Source organism: Nannobrachium achirus (assembly GCF_963921795.1).
Source record: "Nannobrachium achirus genome assembly, chromosome: 14".
Classification (NCBI taxonomy): Eukaryota; Metazoa; Chordata; class Actinopteri; order Myctophiformes; family Myctophidae; genus Nannobrachium; species Nannobrachium achirus.
In genome coordinates this window covers 474787-498869 of record NC_137821.1, presented here as the reverse complement: position 1 = coordinate 498869, position 24083 = coordinate 474787, and the positions used below count along the sequence as shown (strand labels likewise).

The window sequence follows — 24083 nt, the reverse complement described above, 5'->3', positions numbered from 1 at the left end:
GCCATATGTGTTTAATACATTATTATTATCACGATAAGTGTTTAATAAATGATTATCCCATTAATGTTTTAATTGATAATAAAGGAGTGCTTCTATTGGCTCTACAGAGTGAAGCCCCGCCCCCGGCTGCCCTTTCAGCCAATAGCATTCGTTTCTAGGTTGCCTTTTGGAAAACGGAAGTTCCAAGATGGTTGCTTCAAAACCGGTCATGTGACTGACTGGTCCCTTCATCCATAAATATGTTTTAAAGTTTATGGTTAACATTTTGTACAAAATAAAAAATATACAAAAATAAAACCGTTACGTTTAGAGTACAGGTCAAGGGTTAAATGTCAATAGGTTATAATTGTGTCGAGTTGAGAATAAAGTTAAGAGTTGAACAGCGGCCATCTTGTAAAGACACTGGGCCTTGTTACCATGGATACTAATGAAGGCTCTTTCTGCTCAAACAGAGTCAGTGTTACCAATGATACTAATGAAGGCTCTGTTCCATTCTGCTCAAACAGAGTCAGTGTTACCGATGATACTAATGAAGGCTCTGTTCCATTCTGCTCAAACAGAGTCAGTGTTACCAATGATACTAATGAAGGCTCTGTTCCATTCTGCTCAAACAGAGTCAGTGTTACCAATGATACTAATGAAGGCTCTGTTCCATTCTGCTCAAACAGAGTCAGTGTTACCAACGATACTAATGAAGGCTCTGTTCCATTCTGCTCAAACAGAGTCAGTGTTACCAATGATACTAATGAAGGCTCTGTTCCATTCTGCTCAAACAGAGTCAGTGTTACCAATGATACTAATGAAGGCTCTGTTCCATTCTGCTCAAACAGAGTCAGTGTTACCAATGATACTAATGAAGGCTCTGTTCCATTCTGCTCAAACAGAGTCAGTGTTACCAATGATACTAATGAAGGCTCTGTTCCATTCTGCTCAAACAGAGTCAGTGTTACCAATGATACTAATGAAGGCTCTGTTCCATTCTGCTCAAACAGAGTCAGTGTTACCAATGATACTAATGAAGGCTCTGTTCCATTCTGCTCAAACAGAGTCAGTGTTACCAATGATACTAATGAAGGCTCTGTTCCATTCTGCTCAAACAGAGTCAGTGTTACCAATGATACTAATGAAGGCTCTGTTCCATTCTGCTCAAACAGAGTCAGTGTTACCAATGATACTAATGAAGGCTCCGTTCCATTCTGCTCAAACAGAGTCAGTGTTACCAATGATACTAATGAAGGCTCCGTTCCATTCTGCTCAAACAGAGTCAGTGTTACCAATGATACTAATGAAGGCTCTGTTCCATTCTGCTCAAACAGAGTCAGTGTTACCGATGATACTAATGAAGGCTCTGTTCCATTCTGCTCAAACAGAGTCAGTGTTACCAATGATACTAATGAAGGCTCTGTTCCATTCTGCTCAAACAGAGTCAGTGTTACCAATGATACTAATGAAGGCTCTGTTCCATTCTGCTCAAACAGAGTCAGTGTTACCAATGATACTAATGAAGGCTCTGTTCCATTCTGCTCAAACAGAGTCAGTGTTACCAATGATACTAATGAAGGCTCTGTTCCATTCTGCTCAAACAGAGTCAGTGTTACCAATGATACTAATGAAGGCTCCGTTCCATTCTGCTCAAACAGAGTCAGTGTTACCAATGATACTAATGAAGGCTCCGTTCCATTCTGCTCAAACAGAGTCAGTGTTACCAATGATACTAATGAAGGCTCCGTTCCATTCTGCTCAAACAGAGTCAGGGTGATGATATTGTGCCTGTTGGCTCATTGGAAACACTCTGCTACAGCAGTGGGTCTCAAAGTGTGGTCCAGGGACCCTCATGGGTCCTTTAGAGGGTTCCAAATGAACTATTACGGTTGTGTAACTCTGAGAGTGTAGCCTAGCCTACACACAGAACCAAATGGACCCGTAAGAGTTGCGCCCGATAACGATTACGATATGTCGGCGTTCACATCAATTATGACGGCTTTATCGATGTGGCGATGTTACCATCCACTTCAATTAAAAATGATATTTTTTATCGTTATCACGCCCAGTGGGAAAGGGCCTTTCTGGGGGTCCTTGAAATTAAATGAATACAAATGAGAACCACTGCTAAGCTAACTGGAACAGAGCCTTCATTGTTAGCATCATTGGTAATGTCTGTGAAAGAAGTTAGTAAGAGGACCGCTGTCTTTACAACAGAGCAGCTGCTCATCAGAGAGACATGTGACAACAAGAAAGGGTTTTAAGTTAAGGGCAGAGACATGTGACAATAAGAAAGGGTTTTAAGTTAAGGGCAGAGACATGTGACAATAAGAAAGGGTTTTAAGTTAAGGGCAGAGACATGTGACAATAAGAAAAGGGTTTAAGATAAGGGCAGAGACATGTGACAACAAGAAAGGGGTTTAAGTTAAGGGCAGAGACATGTGACAACAAGAAAGGGTTTTAAGTTAAGGGCAGAGACATGTGACAACAAGAAAGGGTTTTAAGTTAAGGGCATAGACTATGTGACAATAAGAAATGGTTTTAAGTTAAGGGCAGAGACATGTGACAATAAGAAAAGGGTTTTAAGATAAGGGCAGAGACTATGTGACAATAAGAAAAGGTTTTAAGATAAGGGCAGAGACTATGTGACAATAAGAAAAGGGTTTTAAGATAAGGGCAGAGACTGTGACAATAAGAAAAGGTTTTAAGATAAGGGCAGAGACTATGTGACAATAAGAAAAGGGTTTTAAGATAAGGGCTCATTTGAGAATAAAGAGTTAAATATAGAATAATGTTGAGGTTAACTAGAGAAGAACACAGGGGTAATTTAAGGGTTAACTAGAGAAGGAACACGGGGTAATTTAAGGGTTAATATTTGGAACGCACGTAGGGCAGGTAAAGGGTTAAAAGATCACATGGGGCGGCAGAGCAGCCAATCACAGGCTCCCCCAGAGTTAGTGGTCCACAGCTGAAGCAGTGGACTGTGGGACTTGTAGTCCACTGCAGTCCACGGTAGAGGCAGTGCATTGTGGGTAATGTAGGACTGTCCTGCTGTAGAGGGCGGGACTTGTAGTCCATGGTAGGAGCAGTGCATTGTGGGTAGAGCAGTCCCTTCAGTGTGACTCAGAGAAGACTCAGAGAAGGAGAAGACGCTCAGTGACCACGGCGGCGCCATGACACTTTCAGTGGCAAAACTCGCACTGGAAGTTGGATGAATAACATTGGAGTCTATGAGAGCCCTGTGAACACAACAATAATTCTGAAGGATAGAGACCTTTGTTGTTATTTTTTACAATCACTTGCTTTTCAATGTGCACGGTACATAATGTTAATGAGGCACCTAAACAGTTTCTGTCTAGTTTCTGTCTCGGAGCTATCGTGAGATTTGGATTCCAGACAGGGAATGGTGCAGAGTCTGGCGATACTATCTAGTTCAGAAACGTACTTTGTTCTCTTTAGATGCCTCTATAATGTTATACAGTGTACTCACCCAAAAGCAACACAGCAGAAAACAATGTGTGACATGTCTTCTTTTATATTCCTGAGCTGAGTAATTTATAAAGGTCTCTTATCGTTCAGAATTATTTATTGTTCATGAGCTGCCCCAGCCGGCTCTCATAGACTCCAATGTTATTCACTGAACTTCGCTGCTAGTTTTGCCACAGAGAGTGTCGCATGGAGAGAGAGTGTCATGTCGCATGGCCGTGGTGCCAAAAAACGCATCGTTGTCCTTTCCTTATTTGGAGCTTCCTTGGTGACATCCAGGAAGTACATCTTGATCACGAAGCGACCAAGCAGCCAATCACAAGCCTGCGTTGGTTGTTGTTGTTGTTGTCCGCCGCTGCAGTTCATTGGAGCGAAGCATAACGACTGGAGGCCGGATGCTGCCAGTCAAAGTGACTACTGGCCAATCACAGCGCGTCTTTTCCGGGACTTATCAATTCAATTCCACAGAGCTTTATTGGCATGTTTCCATCCACTTCCTGATGTTGTTCTTAGACCCGCCCCCACCTGCCTCTGATTGGCCCATAGAGGTATGGCTCCGCCCCAGAGCCTTTCTATGTCCGTGTGTAGGAGGAGCAGGGCATTGTGGGAAGTGCAGTCCTACTGGGTTTTCATACTATTTCCCTGAAGCATCAAGTTTCTTCACAAACCCACTGAAACCTACACACACTCACACAAGCACGCACATACACACACACGTGCACACACGCCCGCACACTAGCGCACACACACAAACACGCACACTAGCATCTAGCAATGTCACAAATGAATAAATAAATAAAATTAATGAATACCTAATTAGTTTAACAAGTGAATCAAACACCATATCATCACATCCTCTCATATTAATCATTCATAATAATAATAATAAGAATACACATTATTAAATATGTTCTAATAGCACACACAGACAGACAGACAGACAGGATTCCATCCATCGCCATGGGCATCGTCCAATCAGAGCCTGTCTCTGGATATTTGGTCCAATCACAGTCTGCCTCTGGCAGACGGACAGATGCTTTGTCCAATGAGAGTCCTGTCTCCGGCAGGTTTGGTCCAATCAGAGCCTGTCTCTAGATGTTTCATCCAATCACGGTCTGTCCCTAGATGTACGGTCCAATCACAGTCTGTCTCTAGATGTATCGTCCAATCACGGTCTGTCCCTAGATGAACGGTCCAATCAGAGTCTGTCTCTAGCAGGGATCCAGATGTACGGTCCAATCAGAGTCTGTCTCTAGCAGGGATCCAGATGTACGGTCCAATCAGAGTCTGTCTCTAGCAGGGATCCAGATGTTCGGACCAATCAGAGTCTGTCTAGCAGGGATCCAGATGTACGGTCCAATCAGAGTCTGTCTCTAGCAGGGATCCAGATTTTCGGACCAATCAAAGTCTGTCTCTAGCAGGGATCCAGATGTACGGTCCGCTCTGTTCTTCTATCACTGATTTCACCAACATGTAAACCTCCTCGAAGCTGTCTCCCTCCACCATCGCTATGGAAACACAGAGAGCCAATCAGGTTAAACCTCCACCATCGCTATGGAAACACAGAGAGCCAATCAGGTTAAACCTCCACCATCGCTATGGAAACACAGAGCCAATCAGGTTAAATCTCTTACCCGTATCCTTCCCATAGTTTCTTTCTGGCTGTGAGTGTGAAGAATGCCTGTTCTGAAATTGATTTTTTTTTTAATGTTGTCTACAGTAAATATGGCATTTAAATGAGAGTTCTTAGTCAAGCCAAAGGCTGAGGTATTTGGTGTGATCCCCTCTACTTTGGTGTGCACTGTCAAGACAGGCAATGGTATATGAACGGTTTAAAACTTCAGATATGTTAAGTTTGTGTTTTGTCCCAAAGATCATTGTTTTGGTTTTGATTTTGTTGATAATTAGTCTATTAGCTGAGAGCCCTGATTGTAGAGTATTGAATTGTATTTGTAAGGTTGACTGAATTAGGTAATAGATTTGTTTGTGAGGTCTAAATAACTGTCGTCAGCATAGAGTTGCACCTTACAGTCAGAGAGAGCTGAACGAAGGTCATTGATAAAAAACATGCTAAACAAAAGTGTGCCTAAGGTTGACCCTTGCGGCACACCTCTTTCTTCTTCTACCAGATCAGATTTACTTCACTGTATGATAACCACATTGTTTTCTGTTATGAAGATATGAAATGAACCAGAGTAAGGCATCATGTGACTGGTCAACTGCATAGTTTGTCTAAGAGCAGATAGTGGTCAACCAGGTCAAATGCTTTGCTTAAATCAATGAAAATGGCTCCTGTAAGGTTGCCATCAGCAGATGAGGAAAGTATGTCGTTAGTGAGTCGTTGTAGAGTGATTTGAACGGAATAATAATACATAATGTAGTGACATGGTTTACCTGTGAAAGTCCTGTTCCAGTTTGATAGGGTTAGAGGTAGGTATAGAGGTAGAGGTAGTTATAGAGGTAGAGGTTAGAGGTTATAGAGGTAGAGGTAGTTATATAGTGACATAGTTTCATAGTTTACCTGTGAAACACTCTAGAAAGTCCTGTTCCAGTTTGACAGGGTTAGAGGTAGGTATAGAGGTAGAGGTAGTTATAGAGGTAGAGGTTAGAGGTTATAGAGGTAGGTATAGAGGTAGAGGTAGTTATAGAGGTAGAGGTTAGAGGTTATAGAGGTAGGTATAGAGGTAGAGGTTAGAGGTTATAGAGGTAGAGGTTAGAGGTTATAGAGGTAGAGGTAGTTATAGAGGTAGAGGTTAGAGGTTATAGAGGTAGGTATAGAGGTAGAGGTAGTTATATAGTGACATAGTTTATATAGTTTACCTGTGAAACACTCTAGAAAGTCCTGTTCCAGTTTGATCGCTCTGTCCAAGGCTTTCCTGGCCTGTTCTTCAGACAGACGCTTGTTCAGGTCCCTGCAATTATAATTTATTATAATTTAGCAGACACTGTTAATCCAGTGATTTACAATAAGCAAGGTAATACATCATATCAATAATAATACATCATATCAATAATAATACATCATATCAATAATAATACATCATATCAATAATAATACATCAGATCAATGTATTGTATTGATATGATGTATTACCTTGCATGCATCATCAAATGCACAGAAATAGTAATGTAAGTAAAACGTAGATAGACCAAGCACCTAATCAGTATAAAACAAAATAAAAAAAATAAACGTTATAAAAACAAGAATATGTGTGTGACCGTGGTGTAATGTGTACATACAGTATATTGTTTAGGGACCGTGGTGTAATGTGTACATACAGTATATTGTTTAGGGACCGTGGTGTAATGTGTACATACAGTATATTGTTTAGGGACCGTGGTGTAATGTGTAACATACAGTATATTGTTTAGGGAGCGTGGTGTAATGTGTACATACAGTATATTGTTTAGGGACCGTGGTGTAATGTGTACATACAGTATATTGTTTAGGGACCGTGGTGTAATGTGTACATACAGTATATTGTTTAGGGACCGTGGTGTAATGTGTAACATACAGTATATTGTTTAGGGACCGTGGTGTAATGTGTAACATACAGTATATTGTTTAGGGACCGTGGTGTAATGTGTACATACAGTATATTGTTTAGGGACCGTGGTGTAATGTGTACATACAGTATATTGTTTAGGGACCGTGGTGTAATGTGTAACATACAGTATATTGTTTAGGGACCGTGGTGTAATGTGTACATACAGTATATTGTTTAGGGACCGTGGTGTAATGTGTACATACAGTATATTGTTTAGGGACCGTGGTGTAATGTGTAACATACAGTATATTGTTTAGGGACCGTGGTGTAATGTGTAACATACAGTATATTGTTTAGGGACCGTGGTGTAATGTGTACATACAGTATATTGTTTAGGGACCGTGGTGTAATGTGTACATACAGTATATTGTTTAGGGAGCGTGGTGTAATGTGTAGTTACAGTACATACAGTATATTGTTTTAGGACCGTGGTGTAATGTGTACATACAGTATATTGTTTAGGGACCGTGGTGTAATGTGTAACATACAGTATATTGTTTAGGGACCGTGGTGTAATGTGTAACATACAGTATATTGTTTAGGGACCGTGGTGTAATGTGTAACATACAGTATATTGTTTAGGGACCGTGGTGTAATGTGTACATACAGTATATTGTTTAGGGAGCGTGGTGTAATGTGTAACATACAGTATATTGTTTAGGGACCGTGGTGTAATGTGTAACATACAGTATATTGTTTAGGGAGCATGGTGTAATGTGTACATACAGTATATTGTTTAGGGACCGTGGTGTAATGTGTAACATACAGTATATTGTTTAGGGACCGTGGTGTAATGTGTACATACAGTATATTGTTTAGGGAGCGTGGTGTAATGTGTACATACAGTATATTGTTTAGGGACCGTGGTGTAATGTGTACATACAGTATATTGTTTAGGGAGCATGGTGTAATGTGTACATACAGTATATTGTTTAGGGACCGTGGTGTAATGTGTACATACAGTATATTGTTTAGGGACCGTGGTGTAATGTGTACATACAGTATATTGTTTAGGGAGCGTGGTGTAATGTGTACATACAGTATATTTTTTAGGGACCGTGATGTAATGTGTAACATACAGTATATTGTTTAGGGACCGTGGTGTAAACATACAGTATATTGTTTAGGGACCGTGGTGTAATGTGTACATACAGTATATTGTTTAGGGACCGTGGTGTAATGTGTAACATACAGTATATTGTTTAGGGACCGTGGTGTAATGTGTAACATACAGTATATTGTTTAGGGACCGTGGTGTAATGTGTAACATACAGTATATTGTTTAGGGACCGTGGTGTAATGTGTAACATACAGTATATTGTTTAGGGACCGTGGTGTAATGTGTAACATACAGTATATTGTTTAGGGACCGTGGTGTAATGTGTACATACAGTATATTGTTTAGGGACCGTGGTGTAATGTGTACATACAGTATATTGTTTAGGGACCGTGGTGTAATGTGTAACATACAGTATATTGTTTAGGGACCGTGGTGTAATGTGTAACATACAGTATATTGTTTAGGGACCGTGGTGTAATGTGTAACATACAGTATATTGTTTAGGGACCGTGGTGTAATGTGTAACATACAGTATATTGTTTAGGGACCGTGGTGTAATGTGTACATACAGTATATTGTTTAGGGACCGTGGTGTAATGTGTACATACAGTATATTGTTTAGGGACTGTGGTGTAATGTGTAACATACAGTATATTGTTTAGGGACCGTGGTGTAATGTGTACATACAGTATATTGTTTAGGGACCGTGGTGTAATGTGTACATACAGTATATTGTTTAGGGACCGTGGTGTAATGTGTAACATACAGTATATTGTTTAGGGACCGTGGTGTAATGTGTACATACAGTATATTGTTTAGGGACCGTGATGTAATGTGTACATACAGTATATTGTTTAGGGACCGTGGTGTAATGTGTAACATACAGTATATTGTTTAGGGACCGTGATGTAATGTGTACATACAGTATATTGTTTAGGGACCGTGGTGTAATGTGTAACATACAGTATATTGTTTAGGGACCGTGGTGTAATGTGTACATACAGTATATTGTTTAGGGACCGTGGTGTAATGTGTACATACAGTATATTGTTTAGGGACCGTGATGTAATGTGTACATACAGTATATTGTTTAGGGACCGTGGTGTAATGTGTACATACAGTATATTGTTTAGGGACCGTGGTGTAATGTGTACATACAGTATATTGTTTAGGGACCGTGGTGTAATGTGTAACATACAGTATATTGTTTAGGGACCGTGGTGTAATGTGTACATACAGTATATTGTTTAGGGACCGTGGTGTAATGTGTACATACAGTATATTGTTTAGGGACCGTGATGTAATGTGTACATACAGTATATTGTTTAGGGACCGTGGTGTAATGTGTAGTTACAGTACATACAGTATATTGTTTAGGGACCGTGGTGTAATGTGTAACATACAGTATATTGTTTAGGGACCGTGGTGTAATGTGTACATACAGTATATTGTTTAGGGACCGTGGTGTAATGTGTAGTTACAGTACATACAGTATATTGTTTAGGGGCCGTGGTGTAATGTGTACATACAGTATATTGTTTAGGGACCGTGGTGTAATGTGTACATACAGTATATTGTTTAGGGACTGTGGTGTAATGTGTACATACAGTATATTGTTTAGGGACCGTGGTGTAATGTGTAAATACAGTATATTGTTTAGGGACCGTGATGTAATGTGTACATACAGTATATTGTTTAGGGACTGTGGTGTAATGTGTACATACAGTATATTGTTTAGGGACCGTGGTGTAATGTGTAACATACAGTATATTGTTTAGGGACCGTGGTGTAATGTGTACATACAGTATATTGTTTAGGGACCGTGGTGTAATGTGTAACATACAGTATATTGTTTAGGGACCGTGGTGTAATGTGTACATACAGTATATTGTTTAGGGACCGTGGTGTAATGTGTAACATACAGTATATTGTTTAGGGACCGTGGTGTAATGTGTACATACAGTATATTGTTTAGGGACCGTGGTGTAATGTGTACATACAGTATATTGTTTAGGGACCGTGATGTAATGTGTACATACAGTATATTGTTTAGGGACCGTGGTGTAATGTGTAGTTACAGTACATACAGTATATTGTTTAGGGACCGTGGTGTAATGTGTACATACAGTATATTGTTTAGGGACCGTGGTGTAATGTGTAACATACAGTATATTGTTTAGGGACCGTGGTGTAATGTGTACATACAGTATATTGTTTAGGGACCGTGGTGTAATGTGTAACATACAGTATATTGTTTAGGGACCGTGGTGTAATGTGTACATACAGTATATTGTTTAGGGACCGTGATGTAATGTGTAACATACAGTATATTGTTTAGGGAGCGTGATGTAATGTGTACATACAGTATATTGTTTAGGGACCGTGGTGTAATGTGTACATACAGTATATTGTTTAGGGACCGTGGTGTAATGTGTACATACAGTATATTGTTTAGGGACCGTGATGTAATGTGTACATACAGTATATTGTTTAGGGACCGTGGTGTAATGTGTAACATACAGTATATTGTTTAGGGACCGTGGTGTAATGTGTACATACAGTATATTGTTTAGGGACCGTGGTGTAATGTGTAACATACAGTATATTGTTTAGGGACCGTGGTGTAATGTGTCCATACAGTATATTGTTTAGGGACCGTGATGTAATGTGTAACATACAGTATATTGTTTAGGGAGCGTGATGTAATGTGTACATACAGTATATTGTTTAGGGACCGTGGTGTAATGTGTACATACAGTATATTGTTTAGGGACCGTGGTGTAATGTGTACATACAGTATATTGTTTAGGGACCGTGATGTAATGTGTACATACAGTATATTGTTTAGGGACCGTGGTGTAATGTGTAACATACAGTATATTGTTTAGGGACCGTGGTGTAATGTGTACATACAGTATATTGTTTAGGGACCGTGATGTAATGTGTAACATACAGTATATTGTTTAGGGAGCGTGATGTAATGTGTACATACAGTATATTGTTTAGGGACCGTGGTGTAATGTGTACATACAGTATATTGTTTAGGGACCGTGGTGTAATGTGTACATACAGTATATTGTTTAGGGACCGTGATGTAATGTGTACATACAGTATATTGTTTAGGGACCGTGGTGTAATGTGTAACATACAGTATATTGTTTAGGGACCGTGGTGTAATGTGTACATACAGTATATTGTTTAGGGACCGTGATGTAATGTGTACATACAGTATATTGTTTAGGGACCGTGGTGTAATGTGTACATACAGTATATTGTTTAGGGACCGTGATGTAATGTGTAACATACAGTATATTGTTTAGGGACCGTGGTGTAATGTGTACATACAGTATATTGTTTAGGGACCGTGGTGTAATGTGTACATACAGTATATTGTTTAGGGACCGTGGTGTAATGTGTAACATACAGTATATTGTTTAGGGACCGTGATGTAATGTGTACATACAGTATATTGTTTAGGGACCGTGGTGTAATGTGTACATACAGTATATTGTTTAGGGACCGTGATGTAATGTGTAACATACAGTATATTGTTTAGGGACCGTGGTGTAATGTGTACATACAGTATATTGTTTAGGGACCGTGGTGTAATGTGTACATACAGTATATTGTTTAGGGACCGTGGTGTAATGTGTAACATACAGTATATTGTTTAGGGACCGTGGTGTAATGTGTACATACAGTATATTGTTTAGGGACCGTGGTGTAATGTGTACATACAGTATATTGTTTAGGGACCGTGGTGTAATGTGTACATACAGTATATTGTTTAGGGACCGTGGTGTAATGTGTAGTTACAGTACATACAGTATATTGTTTAGGGACCGTGGTGTAATGTGTAGTTACAGTACATACAGTATATTGTTTAGGGACCGTGGTGTAATGTGTAGTTACAGTACATACAGTATATTGTTTAGGGACCGTGGTCGTATAAAGATGGCGATGGGTTGAAGGTGAGCAGCTTGGAGTCGCCTCACTGCGTTGGCAGAGACGTCTAGGATGCAATGTTTACCCTGCTGTAATACACACACACATAAACAATACATTATATACACACACACATAAACAATACATTATACACACACACACATAAACAATACATTATATACACACACACATAAACAATACATTATATACACACACACATAAACAATACATTATATACACACACACATAAACAATACATTATATACACACACACATAAACAATACATTATATACACACACACATAAACAATACATTATATACACACACACACACATAAACAATACATTATATACACACACACATAAACAATACATTATATACACACACACACATAAACAATACATTATATACACACACATAAACAATACATTATATACTCACACACAAACAATACATTATATACACACACACATAAACAATACATTATATACACACACACATAAACAATACATTATATACACACACACATAAACAATACATTATATACACACACACATAAACAATACATTATATACACACACACATAAACAATACATTATATACACACACACATAAACAATACATTATATACACACACACACACACAAAAACAATACATTATATACACACACACACAAAAACAATACATTATATACACACACACATAAACAATACATTATATACACACACACATAAACAATACATTATATACACACACACACACACATAAACAATACATTATATACACACACACACACATAAACAATACATTATACACACACACACATAAACAATACATTATATATATATACACACACACACACATAAACAATACATTATATACACACACACACATAAACAATACATTATATACACACACACATAAACAATACATTATATACACACACACACACACACACATAAACAATACATTATATATACACACACACATAAACAATACATTATATACACACACACACACAAAAACAATACATTATATACACACACACATAAACAATACATTATACACACACACATAAACAATACATTATATACACACACACATAAACAATACATTATATACACACACACATAAACAATACATTATATACACACACACATAAACAATACATTATATACACACACACACACACAAAAACAATACATTATATACACACACACACAAAAACAATACATTATATACACACACACATAAACAATACATTATATACACACACACATAAACAATACATTATATACACACACACACACACATAAACAATACATTATATACACACACACACACATAAACAATACATTATACACACACACACATAAACAATACATTATATATATATACACACACACACACATAAACAATACATTATATACACACACACACATAAACAATACATTATATACACACACACATAAACAATACATTATATACACACACACACACACACACATAAACAATACATTATATATACACACACACATAAACAATACATTATATACACACACACACACAAAAACAATACATTATATACACACACACATAAACAATACATTATACACACACACATAAACAATACATTATATACACACACACACATAAACAATACATTATATACACACACACACATAAACAATACATTATATACACACACACATAAACAATACATTATATACACACACACACACATAAACAATACATTATATACACACACACATAAACAATACATTATATACACACACACACACAAAAACAATACATTATATACACACACACATAAACAATACATTATATACACACACACATAAACAATACATTATATACACACACACACAAAAACAATACATTATATACACACACACACAAAAACAATACATTATATACACACACACATAAACAATACATTATATACACACACACACACACAAAAACAATACATTATATACACACACACATAAACAATACATTATATACACACACACATAAACAATACATTATATACACACACACACACACAAAAACAATACATTATATACACACACACATAAACAATACATTATATACACACACACATAAACAATACATTATATACACACACACATAAACAATACATTATATACACCCACACATAAACAATACATTATACAGATACACACACACACACATAAACAATACATTATATACACACACGTGCACAGAGTACAATTTACAATTTAGGCATTTATTTAGAGTGTCTTAAAATAATCAAGGTAAACACATACATAGAATGCAGAGAGACAGTGTAGCGTCTCAGTAAACTATAGGATCGTAGAACGCAGAGAGACAGCGTAGCGTCTCAGTAAACTATAGGATCATAGAACGCAGAGAGACAGCGTAGCGTCTCAGTAAACTATAGGATCATAGAACGCAGAGAGACAGCGTAGTGTCTCAGTAAACTATAGGATCATAGAACGCAGAGAGACAGCGTAGCGTCTCAGTAAACTATAGGATCGTAGAACGCAGAGAGACAGTGTAGCGTCTCAGTAAACTATAGGATCATAGAACGCACAGAGACAGCGTAGCGTCTCAGTAAACTCAGTAAACTATAGGATCGTAGAACGCACAGAAACAGCGTAGCGTCTCAGTAAACTATAGGATCATAGAACGCAGAGAGACAGTGTAGCGTCTCAGTAAACTATAGGATCATAGAACGCACAGAGACAGCGTAGCGTCTCAGTAAACTCAGTAAACTATAGGATCGTAGAACGCACAGAAACAGCGTAGCGTCTCAGTAAACTATAGGATCATAGAATGCAGAGAGACAGCGTAGCGTCTCAGTAAACTATAGGATCATAGAACGCAGAGAGACAGCGTAGAGTCTCAGTAAACTATAGGATCATAGAATGCACAGAGACAGCGTAGCGTCTCAGTAAACTATAGGATCGTAGAACGCACAGAGACAGCGTAGCGTCTCAGTAAACTATAGGATCGTAGAACGCACAGAGACAGTGTAGCGTCTCAGTAAACTATAGGATCATAGAACGCACAGAGACAGCGTCTTACTGTCTGTCTGTCTCACCTGTTCGGCCACCTGTCTCACACTCTCCACAGAGGTTCCATACAGATGGTTGTTGTATTGCCCCGCCTCGATGAAGCGATGTGATTGGATGTCTCTCTCCATCTGTTCCCGTGACGACACAAAGTGGTAGTCACGCCCGTCCACCTCATACTCCCTCTGGGGGCGGGTCGTATCTGGAGACATACATTACATCATCATGATGTCACAGTAACATCATACTCCCTCTGGGGGTGGGTCGTATCTGGAGACATACATTACATCACCATGATGTCACAGTAACATCATACTCCCTCTGGGGGCGAGTTGTATCTGGAGACATACATTACATCACCATGATGTCACAGTAACATCATACTCCCTCTGGGGGCGAGTCGTATCTGGAGACATACATTACATCACCATGATGTCACAGTAATATCACCTCATACTCCCTCTGGGGGCGAATCGTATCTGGAGACGTACATTACATCATCATGATGTCACAGTAACATCACCTCATACTCCCTCTGGGGGCGGGTCGTATCTGGAGACATACATTACATCACCATGATGTCACATTAACATCACCATGATGATTCATATCCATACAGTAAAATCATTATGATGTCACAGTAACATCATCATGATGTTTCATATCCATACAGTAACATCATCATGATGTTTCATATCCATACAGTAACATCATCATGATGTCACAGTAACATCATGATGTTTCATATCTATATGAGTATAAATATGAAAGTCATAAGAACATATAATAGTACCAATAAGACGCCATAAGGGCGAGAAGAGACACACTGAAACATCAGAGCTTCTTAATACGGTCCAGTTAAGAAGCAGGAGTTAAACTGTTAATCTGGTTGAGTCATCACTGTGATGTCAGAACAGGTCAGCTACATCCAGTCATCACTGTGATGTCAGAACAGGTCAGCTACATCCAGTCATCACTGTGATGTCAGAACAGGTCAGCTACATCCAGTCATCACTGTGATGTCAGAACAGGTCAGCTACATCCTGTCATCGTTGTGATGTCAGAACAGGTCAGCTACATCCTGTCATCGTTGTGATGTCAGAACAGGTCAGCTACATCCTGTCATCGTTGTGATGTCAGAACAGGTCAGCTACATCCTGTCATCGTTGTGATGTCAGAACAGGTCAGCTACATCCTGTCATCGTTGTGATGTCAGAACAGGTCAGCTACATCCTGTCATCGTTGTGATGTCAGAACAGGTCAGCTACATCCTGTCATCGTTGTGATGTCAGAACAGGTCAGCTACATCCTGTCATCCTTGTGATGTCAGAACATCATCATTGTGATGTCAGAACAGGTCAGCTACATCCTGTCATCGTTGTGATGTCAGAACATCATCATTGTGATGTCAGTATTAACCTTGCAAGGCCAAATGTTGCCATGGCAACATTTATATTCCATAAAAAAAAAGAGTTTAAATAATTAGTTTTCCTGTTCTTTTTTCACCTAAACATCACCATTAAATCATATTGTTTAGTTTTACAATGCTATTGGCCAGGATATTTAAATCCTATTGTTTAGTATTACAATGCCATTGGCCAGGATATTTGCATATGCAGGTCGACTATGTCATTATGGACGTCCCTGCCGATCGACTTTAATCGACTTTTATATAAAAGCATTGTTTAAGCTTTTATTTGGGTTAATAGACAGAGCGAAACGGTTTCCTTACCTTCAGCTGGTAATAACACGAGACCGTGAAAAAAAAAGGATACGATTATGACGTCACCGCTAAACCAGGCCTTTCTGTTTACATTAGCTTCTGCTAGCCGTTAGGCTCAATGCAAACCATCCGACCCTTACGCAGCTTCACTAGGTCGGATTTTGATTCGGAAACTTTCTGTGTGGCGTCTGTATACGTTCTGCTGCCCAGACCGATGGTGTTTTAGACGATCAAGCACGAATTGAACAGTATTGAGCTCAGATGGCGGGCTGCAGATCTCCCATTGTGAGTCAATGGAGCGACGTCACTTTCCCATCCTTTACTCATGGTTTATACATGGCTTCTTCTGAAGGTTTTAGTGTTACGATGGTGCACTCTAGTGGTCTTTTTGTGGTGGTATATCATCATGGCTTTGAAAACAATGAAATTATACCCTATCATGTTGATAAAATATAGCTATTTCCTGGCGTTATTAGCACACATTCATATTTTAAGTTGGCTGGCAATGGGTTTTAAAGGGACAGTATAATAATAACAGTGGGCAGTAGGACCAGTAGGGGGCAGTAGTGAGTCTTACGAGGGACACAGGAACCAAACTTGTCGGGGAACTCGGACAGAAGGTCGTCGTTCACTCGGTCCTTGGTCGGGCCGAGGATGATGATCGGCCGAGCGTAGTCCACTACACAGAGAGAGAGAGAGAGAGAGGTGTATTATACATTGTGATGTTTAATATCATGTATAATTAGATACATTAATTAACAGTAATTAATTAAACTGACCTTCAGTCTGGATGACGAGCTCATAACTCTGAATGAATCCATCTGTACCTGAACACACACACACACACACGCACACACACGCGCACGCGCACACGCACACGCACGCACGCACGCACGCACGCACGCACGCACGCACGCACGCACGCACACACACACACACACACACACACACACACACATTACATTAATGCACAGATATACATATCAGTATGAACGCACATACGTAGCCACGCACGCACAGGTGTCTTACCTTTGTGGTTGATTCTGGACCATTCTTTTCTCTCCACTCTGACAGACAGACAGACACACACACACACACACACACACACACACACACACACACACACACACAGAGAGAGATAGAGATAGAGTCGTCATTAAAATTGGTGATAAATCAAATTAAAATCAACAAATAAAGTGAAATCATACCACTCTTCCATCCACTGATAAGGTGAATATTAACATGTTCATTAGATAAACACCATCCACTGATAAGGTGAATATTAACATGTTCATTAGATAACCACTAGGTGGCACTATTTCCCCAGTCAGTGGGAGCTATATTTCCGTCCATGCCCTTATACCCCTTATCACTAATATTTTGAAAAACATTTTAATATACTTCAAATAGCTGAAATTAGATCAACAGTAGGTTATTAGGTTAGGGTTAGGTAGGTTAGATCAACAGTAGGTTATTAGGTTAGGGTTAGGTAGGTTAGGGTTAGGGTTAGGGTTAGGGTTAGGTAGGTTAGCCCAGTGTTGTTTAGAAGAGAATTAGATCAACAGTAGGTTATTAGGTTAGGGTTAGGTAGGTTAGCCCAGTGTTGTTTAGAAGAGAATTAGATCAACAGTAGGTTATTAGGTTAGGGGTAGGGTTAGGGTTAGGTAGGTTAGCCCAGTGTTGTTTAGAAGAGAGTGGCGTCACGTTTTGATCTCGCCGCAGACACGAAGTGGCGTCGCACGGAGCCTGTTCTCATTCTTAGCGAGCCTCTGCTGCTCTTCAGCCCCGCCCCCATTATAACCCATTATAACCCATTATAACCCAGGCATTTTCACTCTCTGGTAAGTAGACTAAATCACCTCTTTTTCCTGCTTTTAACGCATTCACAGGCCTCTCCAAGGTAGACAACATTATTAGAAGGGGGAAAAAGACGTGATTCAGTCTACTTACCAGCGAGTGAAAATGCCTTGGTTATAATGGGGGGGGGGGGGGGGGGGGCTGAAGAGCAGCAGAGGCTGGCTAGGAATGAGAACAGGCTCCAGTAAGCTAGGCTAAGCTAGCTACTTCCATAGCTTTCCACGCTTACAATGGGAGTCGACGTAAGTATCATAACTCTCTCCATTCTATGGGTCTGGGTTAGCCTACAGTAGGTTAGGTTAGGGTTAGGTAGGTTAGCCTACATTAAGCTGGCCATACACTAACAGATAATCGGGCCCGACTGAATCGGGTAGAATTAAACACTACAGGATCATTTTTCCAGATTCTCTGACCAGATAATCTAAACGGGCTCACACTTGCCGTTTCGAAAAGTCGGGCGCTCCGCAAGCTACGGGATTCTATTCAGATTGAGTCGGGCTTGAACACAGCAATAATAAATAATATAATGAATACAAAATGTCACGGGGACTGTTCGCCTTGGAACACACACACACGCATGCACACACAAACAAACACATTAACGTGTTATCCACACAACACACCATCGCATCGCTTCGCGCAATGGAGAAAAAAAACACGCTTCAATAAGGAATTTGTGTCCCATTTTGATGATAATATGAGTTCACTTTGACACGTTTCATGTCCATCCATGCCTCTGTTCAACTCTGACTTTTACCCTCTCTCTCCGCTGCTAAACTGGTCAAGTGCGGCATGCTGTCTGCTTCTCATGATATAAAACAAACCCGCATTGAGTTTTAATTCCCATCGCAAGCAATCATGATACAACCTGGGCGGATGGATGTGGAAGGTATGAAAGGTGTGTCTGCGTGCACGAGCGTGTGCATGTATGTGTGTGTGTGTGTGAGAGAGAGAGAGAGAGAGAGAGGGAAGGAGGGAGAGATGGAGAGAGAAAAAGAGAGAAATCTGTCGATCAGCAGCTGTGTTTATCTCGGTCACCTGCTGCTGTTCCAGACGAGGGATCCCAGAAAAATATCAAACATGTATGAAAAGAGTCGGGCTGACCCCGATCGTCCTCCGAGCCACTCGGCTGGGCTCAGATTGAATCTGTGAGACCTCACGCTAGACGACATTTATGCCCGATAGTCGGGCCCGTTTCAGTCGGAGGCAGCCTGACTGTCGGGAGGGTAATTAAATGCCCCGATTATCGGGTAGTGTATTGCCAGCTTTAGGCTCTAACCTTAGTTTAGAGGGTATGAAGCCCACTTCCTCTAAGGTTAGGGTAATGAGATAAACAGTAGGGTAGGCTAGGGTTAGGCTAGGGTTAGGTTAGGTTAGGGTTAGGTAGGGTTAGGTAGGGTTAGGTAGGTTAGTTACATTAAGCTCTAACCTTAGTTTAGAGGGTATGAAGCCCACTTCCTCTAAGGTTAGGGTAATGAGATAAACAGTAGGGTTAGGCTAGGGTTAGGTTAGGGTTAGGTAGGGTTAGGTAGGTTAGTTACATTAAGCTCTAACCTTAGTTTAGAGGGTATGAAGCCCACTTCCTCTAAGGTTAGGGTAATGAGATAAACAGTAGGGTTAGGCTAGGGTTAGGTTAGGGTTAGGTAGGTTAGTTACATTAAGCTCTAACCTTAGTTTAGAGGGTATGAAGCCCACTTCATCTAAGGTTAGGGTAATGAGATAAACAGTAGGGTAGGCTAGGGTTAGGTAGGTTAGGGTTAGGTAGGTTAGGGTTAGGTAGGGTTAGGTAGGTTAGTTACATTAGGCTCTAACCTTAGTTTAGAGGGTATGAAGCCCACTTCCTCTAAGGTTAGGGTAATGAGATAAACAGTAGGGTTAGGCTAGGGTTATGTAGGTTAGGGTAGGCTAGGGTTAGGTTAGGTTAGGGTTAGGTAGGTAACCTTAGTTTAGAGGGTATGAAGCCCACTTCCTCTAAGGTTAGGGTAATGAGATAAACAGTAGGGTTAGGCTAGGGTTATGTAGGTTAGGGTAGGCTAGGGTTAGGTAGGTTAGGGTTAGGTAGGGTAGGGTTAGGTAGGGTTAGGTAGGTTAGTTACATTAAGCTCTAACCTTAGTTTAGAGGGTATGAAGCCCATTTCCTCTAAGGTTAGGGTAATGAGATAAACAGTAGGGTAGGCTAGGGTTAGGTTAGGTTAGGGTAGGCTAGGTTTAGGTTAGGTTAGGGTTAGGTAGGTAACCTTAGTTTAGAGGGTATGAAGCCCACTTCCTCCAGCTCCCCCTGCTGGTTGAGTCGTCTGGCCTGCCACCATTCGTCGTCGGAGCTGTCAATCACGTGAAGCACCTCCCCAAAGTTGAAGTCCAAGGCTTGTGATAGGACGCCACAGTCCCACTGCTTGTTGTAGTCAAACAGAGCCCTGCAACCAAGCATGATTGTTGTAGTCAACACTGGTGCATATACACACTACACATAAACACCCATTATACAATATACACTGGCGCCTATTCAATGGAACAAAGGGGAGCAACGGCTTCCCCAGATCTGCCGCCCCCCCCCCCCCCCCCCCCCCCCCCGCGCAGGAATATTGCGTGCCGATCAAACAACGTGAATCGCTTTTGCGTACTTATTTAATTATTTATTTAGCGTCAGACCCTAGCTCTGGCGTCACTTACTGCACGTTAACACATACGTCCTTTAAGTAGACCTAAAAATAAAAGTAGTGTGTTGACTAATCATTACAATGTCTCTTATTTCTCTTATTTTGAAATCCGATTTTAGAGGAAGTCAGTCATGACAGCTGCCATGACACTCGAAACTCTCGTGTAACTAAGTAAACACGGACCCACGTGGATTAAAAACAATATATTAGCCACAGTCCATATTGACGATAGGATATTTAAACCATGCTGTGACTTAAACAAGAACACACTTTGGAAATACGGCACGTTAACCTCTCGGAAATCTCCGCAGCAGCATTCAGTATTATGTGAGTTGATCATCTCATCTGTCTGTCTCTCTCATGCTGGTTTATGTCGCATCACAAGGCTTTCACGTTGTGGGAGCAGAGCTTGTAGCTCCAATAAAACGCTTGCTGTGCAGTTATCAGGTGCAAACGTATTTTCTCTTTACTAGGCTATTATTTATATTGTCTTGCATGAGCAACTACGACGAGATGTGGCGTGCAGCATATCTTGATACAATCTGCCGTCATAGTTCTCCATCTATTCATCATTGCTTTTAACAATGGCACTGTTAAATAGGATAACTATTTAATGTGCAGCTCTGAAAGGCTTGCACTGTAGACCTAGTGTTCTATTTATTTGGTCATGTCAGAGCCTATTAAAAAAAGGGTGCGCACCAAGCAACATATCCAGGTCCTCCTCTGAAGCCCCCAAAGACACCCGAAAATGACTTAATAAAGGAAACCCGTTTTAGTCGACTTTATACCCAAAAATACCCATTTTAGACGACTTTATAACCACAAATACTCGATTTTTCGTGGCACCGCTTCCCGGCGCCAAAAAGAAAAAAAAAGAAAAAAAGAATCCAGGATTTGTGCTCCCCCTAGTGGGGACAGAGTTAGGCGCCGGTGGTAGTCAAACAATGTTCTGCAACCAATCATGATTGTTGTAGTCAAACAATGTTCTGCAACCAAGCATGATTGTTGTGGACAAACAATGCTCTGCAACCAAGCATGATTGTTGAAGTCAAACAATGCTCTGCAACCAAGCATGATTGTTGTAGTCAAACAATGTTCTGCAACCAAGCATGATTGTTGTAGTCAAACAATGCTCTGCAACCAATCATGATTGTTGAAGTCAAACAATGCTCTGCAACCAAGCATGATTGTTGTAGTCAAACAATGCTCTGCAACCAAGCATGATTGTTGTAGTCAAACAATGCTCTGCAACCAAGCATGATTGTTGTGGACAAACAATGCTCTGCAACCAAGCATGATTGTTGTGGACAAACAATGCTCTGCAACCAAGCATGATTGTTGTGGACAAACAATGTTCTGCAACCAATCATGATTGTTGTAGTCAAACAATGCTCTGCAACCAAGCATGATTGTTGTGGACAAACAATGCTCTGCAACCAAGCATGATTGTTGTGGACAAACAATGCTCTGCAACCAAGCATGATTGTTGTGGACAAACAATGTTCTGTTATGAAGTGGAAACACCATTTAGATGTCCTGAGCATGACGTTAAACTGCTCCTGTGTGTGTGTGTGTGTGTGTGTGTGTGTGTGTGTGTGCGTGTGTGTGTGTGTGTGTGTGTGTGTGTGTGTGTGTGTGTGTGTGTGTGTGTGTGTACCTGACATAGAAGCTTCCAGAGGTGTGTGTGTTGTTCATCATCTGTTCTCTGAGGTCATGGATCTTAGCCTCGAAGCGGCTGTACTCTGTGCACGCACGCACACACACACACACACACACACACACACACACACACACACACACACACACACACACACACACACACACACACACACAGAATATAAAGGCATGTTATTTCACATCATAACATCTTTACCAGCCTAGTAAACCACCAACCTCCGTAATCCAGAAGGATTCCAATGAAATGCTTTCCGGAAGACGGTTTACGAGGCTGCATCTTTTATCCTAGCCTGATTTCAGACTCTGAGCTGAGCTTGAGTCTGACATTGTCCCATTAGGGTTAGGGTTAGGGTTGAGTCTGACATTGTCCCATTAGGGTTAGGGTTAGGGTTGAGTCTGACATTGTCCCATTAGGGTTAGGGTTAGGGTTGAGTCTGACATTGTCCCATTAGGGTTAGGGTTAGGGTTGAGTCTGACATTGTCCCATTAGGGTTAGGGTTAGGGTTGAGTCTGACATTGTTCCATTGACAAGAGATTTCAAAGGGGAGGGGATTTGAAATTAGAAATTCCTAATCACAAGAGATCTGGTGGGAGGGGTTGTGTTTGACTTGTGTACACAAAAACATTCCCCCCTCCCCCTCCCCTCTATGACAGGCATCAAACAGGTCGTTGTCTTTGATGCTAACGAGGTAAGCACAACCCCCTTTGAAGATCAAAGAGAGCAATTAAGAGCTTTGGCTGAACCCCCCCCCCCCCCCCATACACTGTTTCTGTTGATTTTCAAAAGTTAGACCCACCCCCTCCTCCGTCTAGCATTGATATCATTGGCTGGTACGCCAAGATATCAAGTTAAGCATCATATGACAACACCAGACCAAGAGAACCAATCCGCTCAGAGAGTGGGCGGGTCTATGGGCTGGAGCCAAATCATTGAATCGTATCGCATTGAACCAACATGAATGAACCAATATCGTCCATGTATGGTGATACGTATCGTATGGCTGTTAAAGGGTTCTGGTCTGTACTGTGTTACTACCATATATGGTAACATGATGGTTGTCAT

The 24083-nt window shown here is 40.4% G+C and overlaps 1 protein-coding gene across 1 annotated transcript in view; it reads right to left on the bottom strand.

The window, feature by feature from the left end:
* Positions 1 to 4869: 4869 nt before the first annotated feature.
* Positions 4870 to 24083, bottom strand: part of LOC308298642 (disks large homolog 4-like) — a gene marked incomplete at both ends in the record, with an annotated part of 63734 nt that continues 44520 nt past the window's right edge. The window contains 9 exons of the mRNA XM_080742285.1: positions 4870 to 4976; positions 6289 to 6380; positions 11998 to 12107; positions 15136 to 15308; positions 17407 to 17508; positions 17609 to 17656; positions 17859 to 17896; positions 20924 to 21100; positions 23001 to 23085. Of these exons, the coding sequence (XP_080598411.1) occupies positions 4870 to 4976; positions 6289 to 6380; positions 11998 to 12107; positions 15136 to 15308; positions 17407 to 17508; positions 17609 to 17656; positions 17859 to 17896; positions 20924 to 21100; positions 23001 to 23085 (932 nt within the window). The remainder of the gene's footprint in view (positions 4977 to 6288; positions 6381 to 11997; positions 12108 to 15135; positions 15309 to 17406; positions 17509 to 17608; positions 17657 to 17858; positions 17897 to 20923; positions 21101 to 23000; positions 23086 to 24083) is intronic.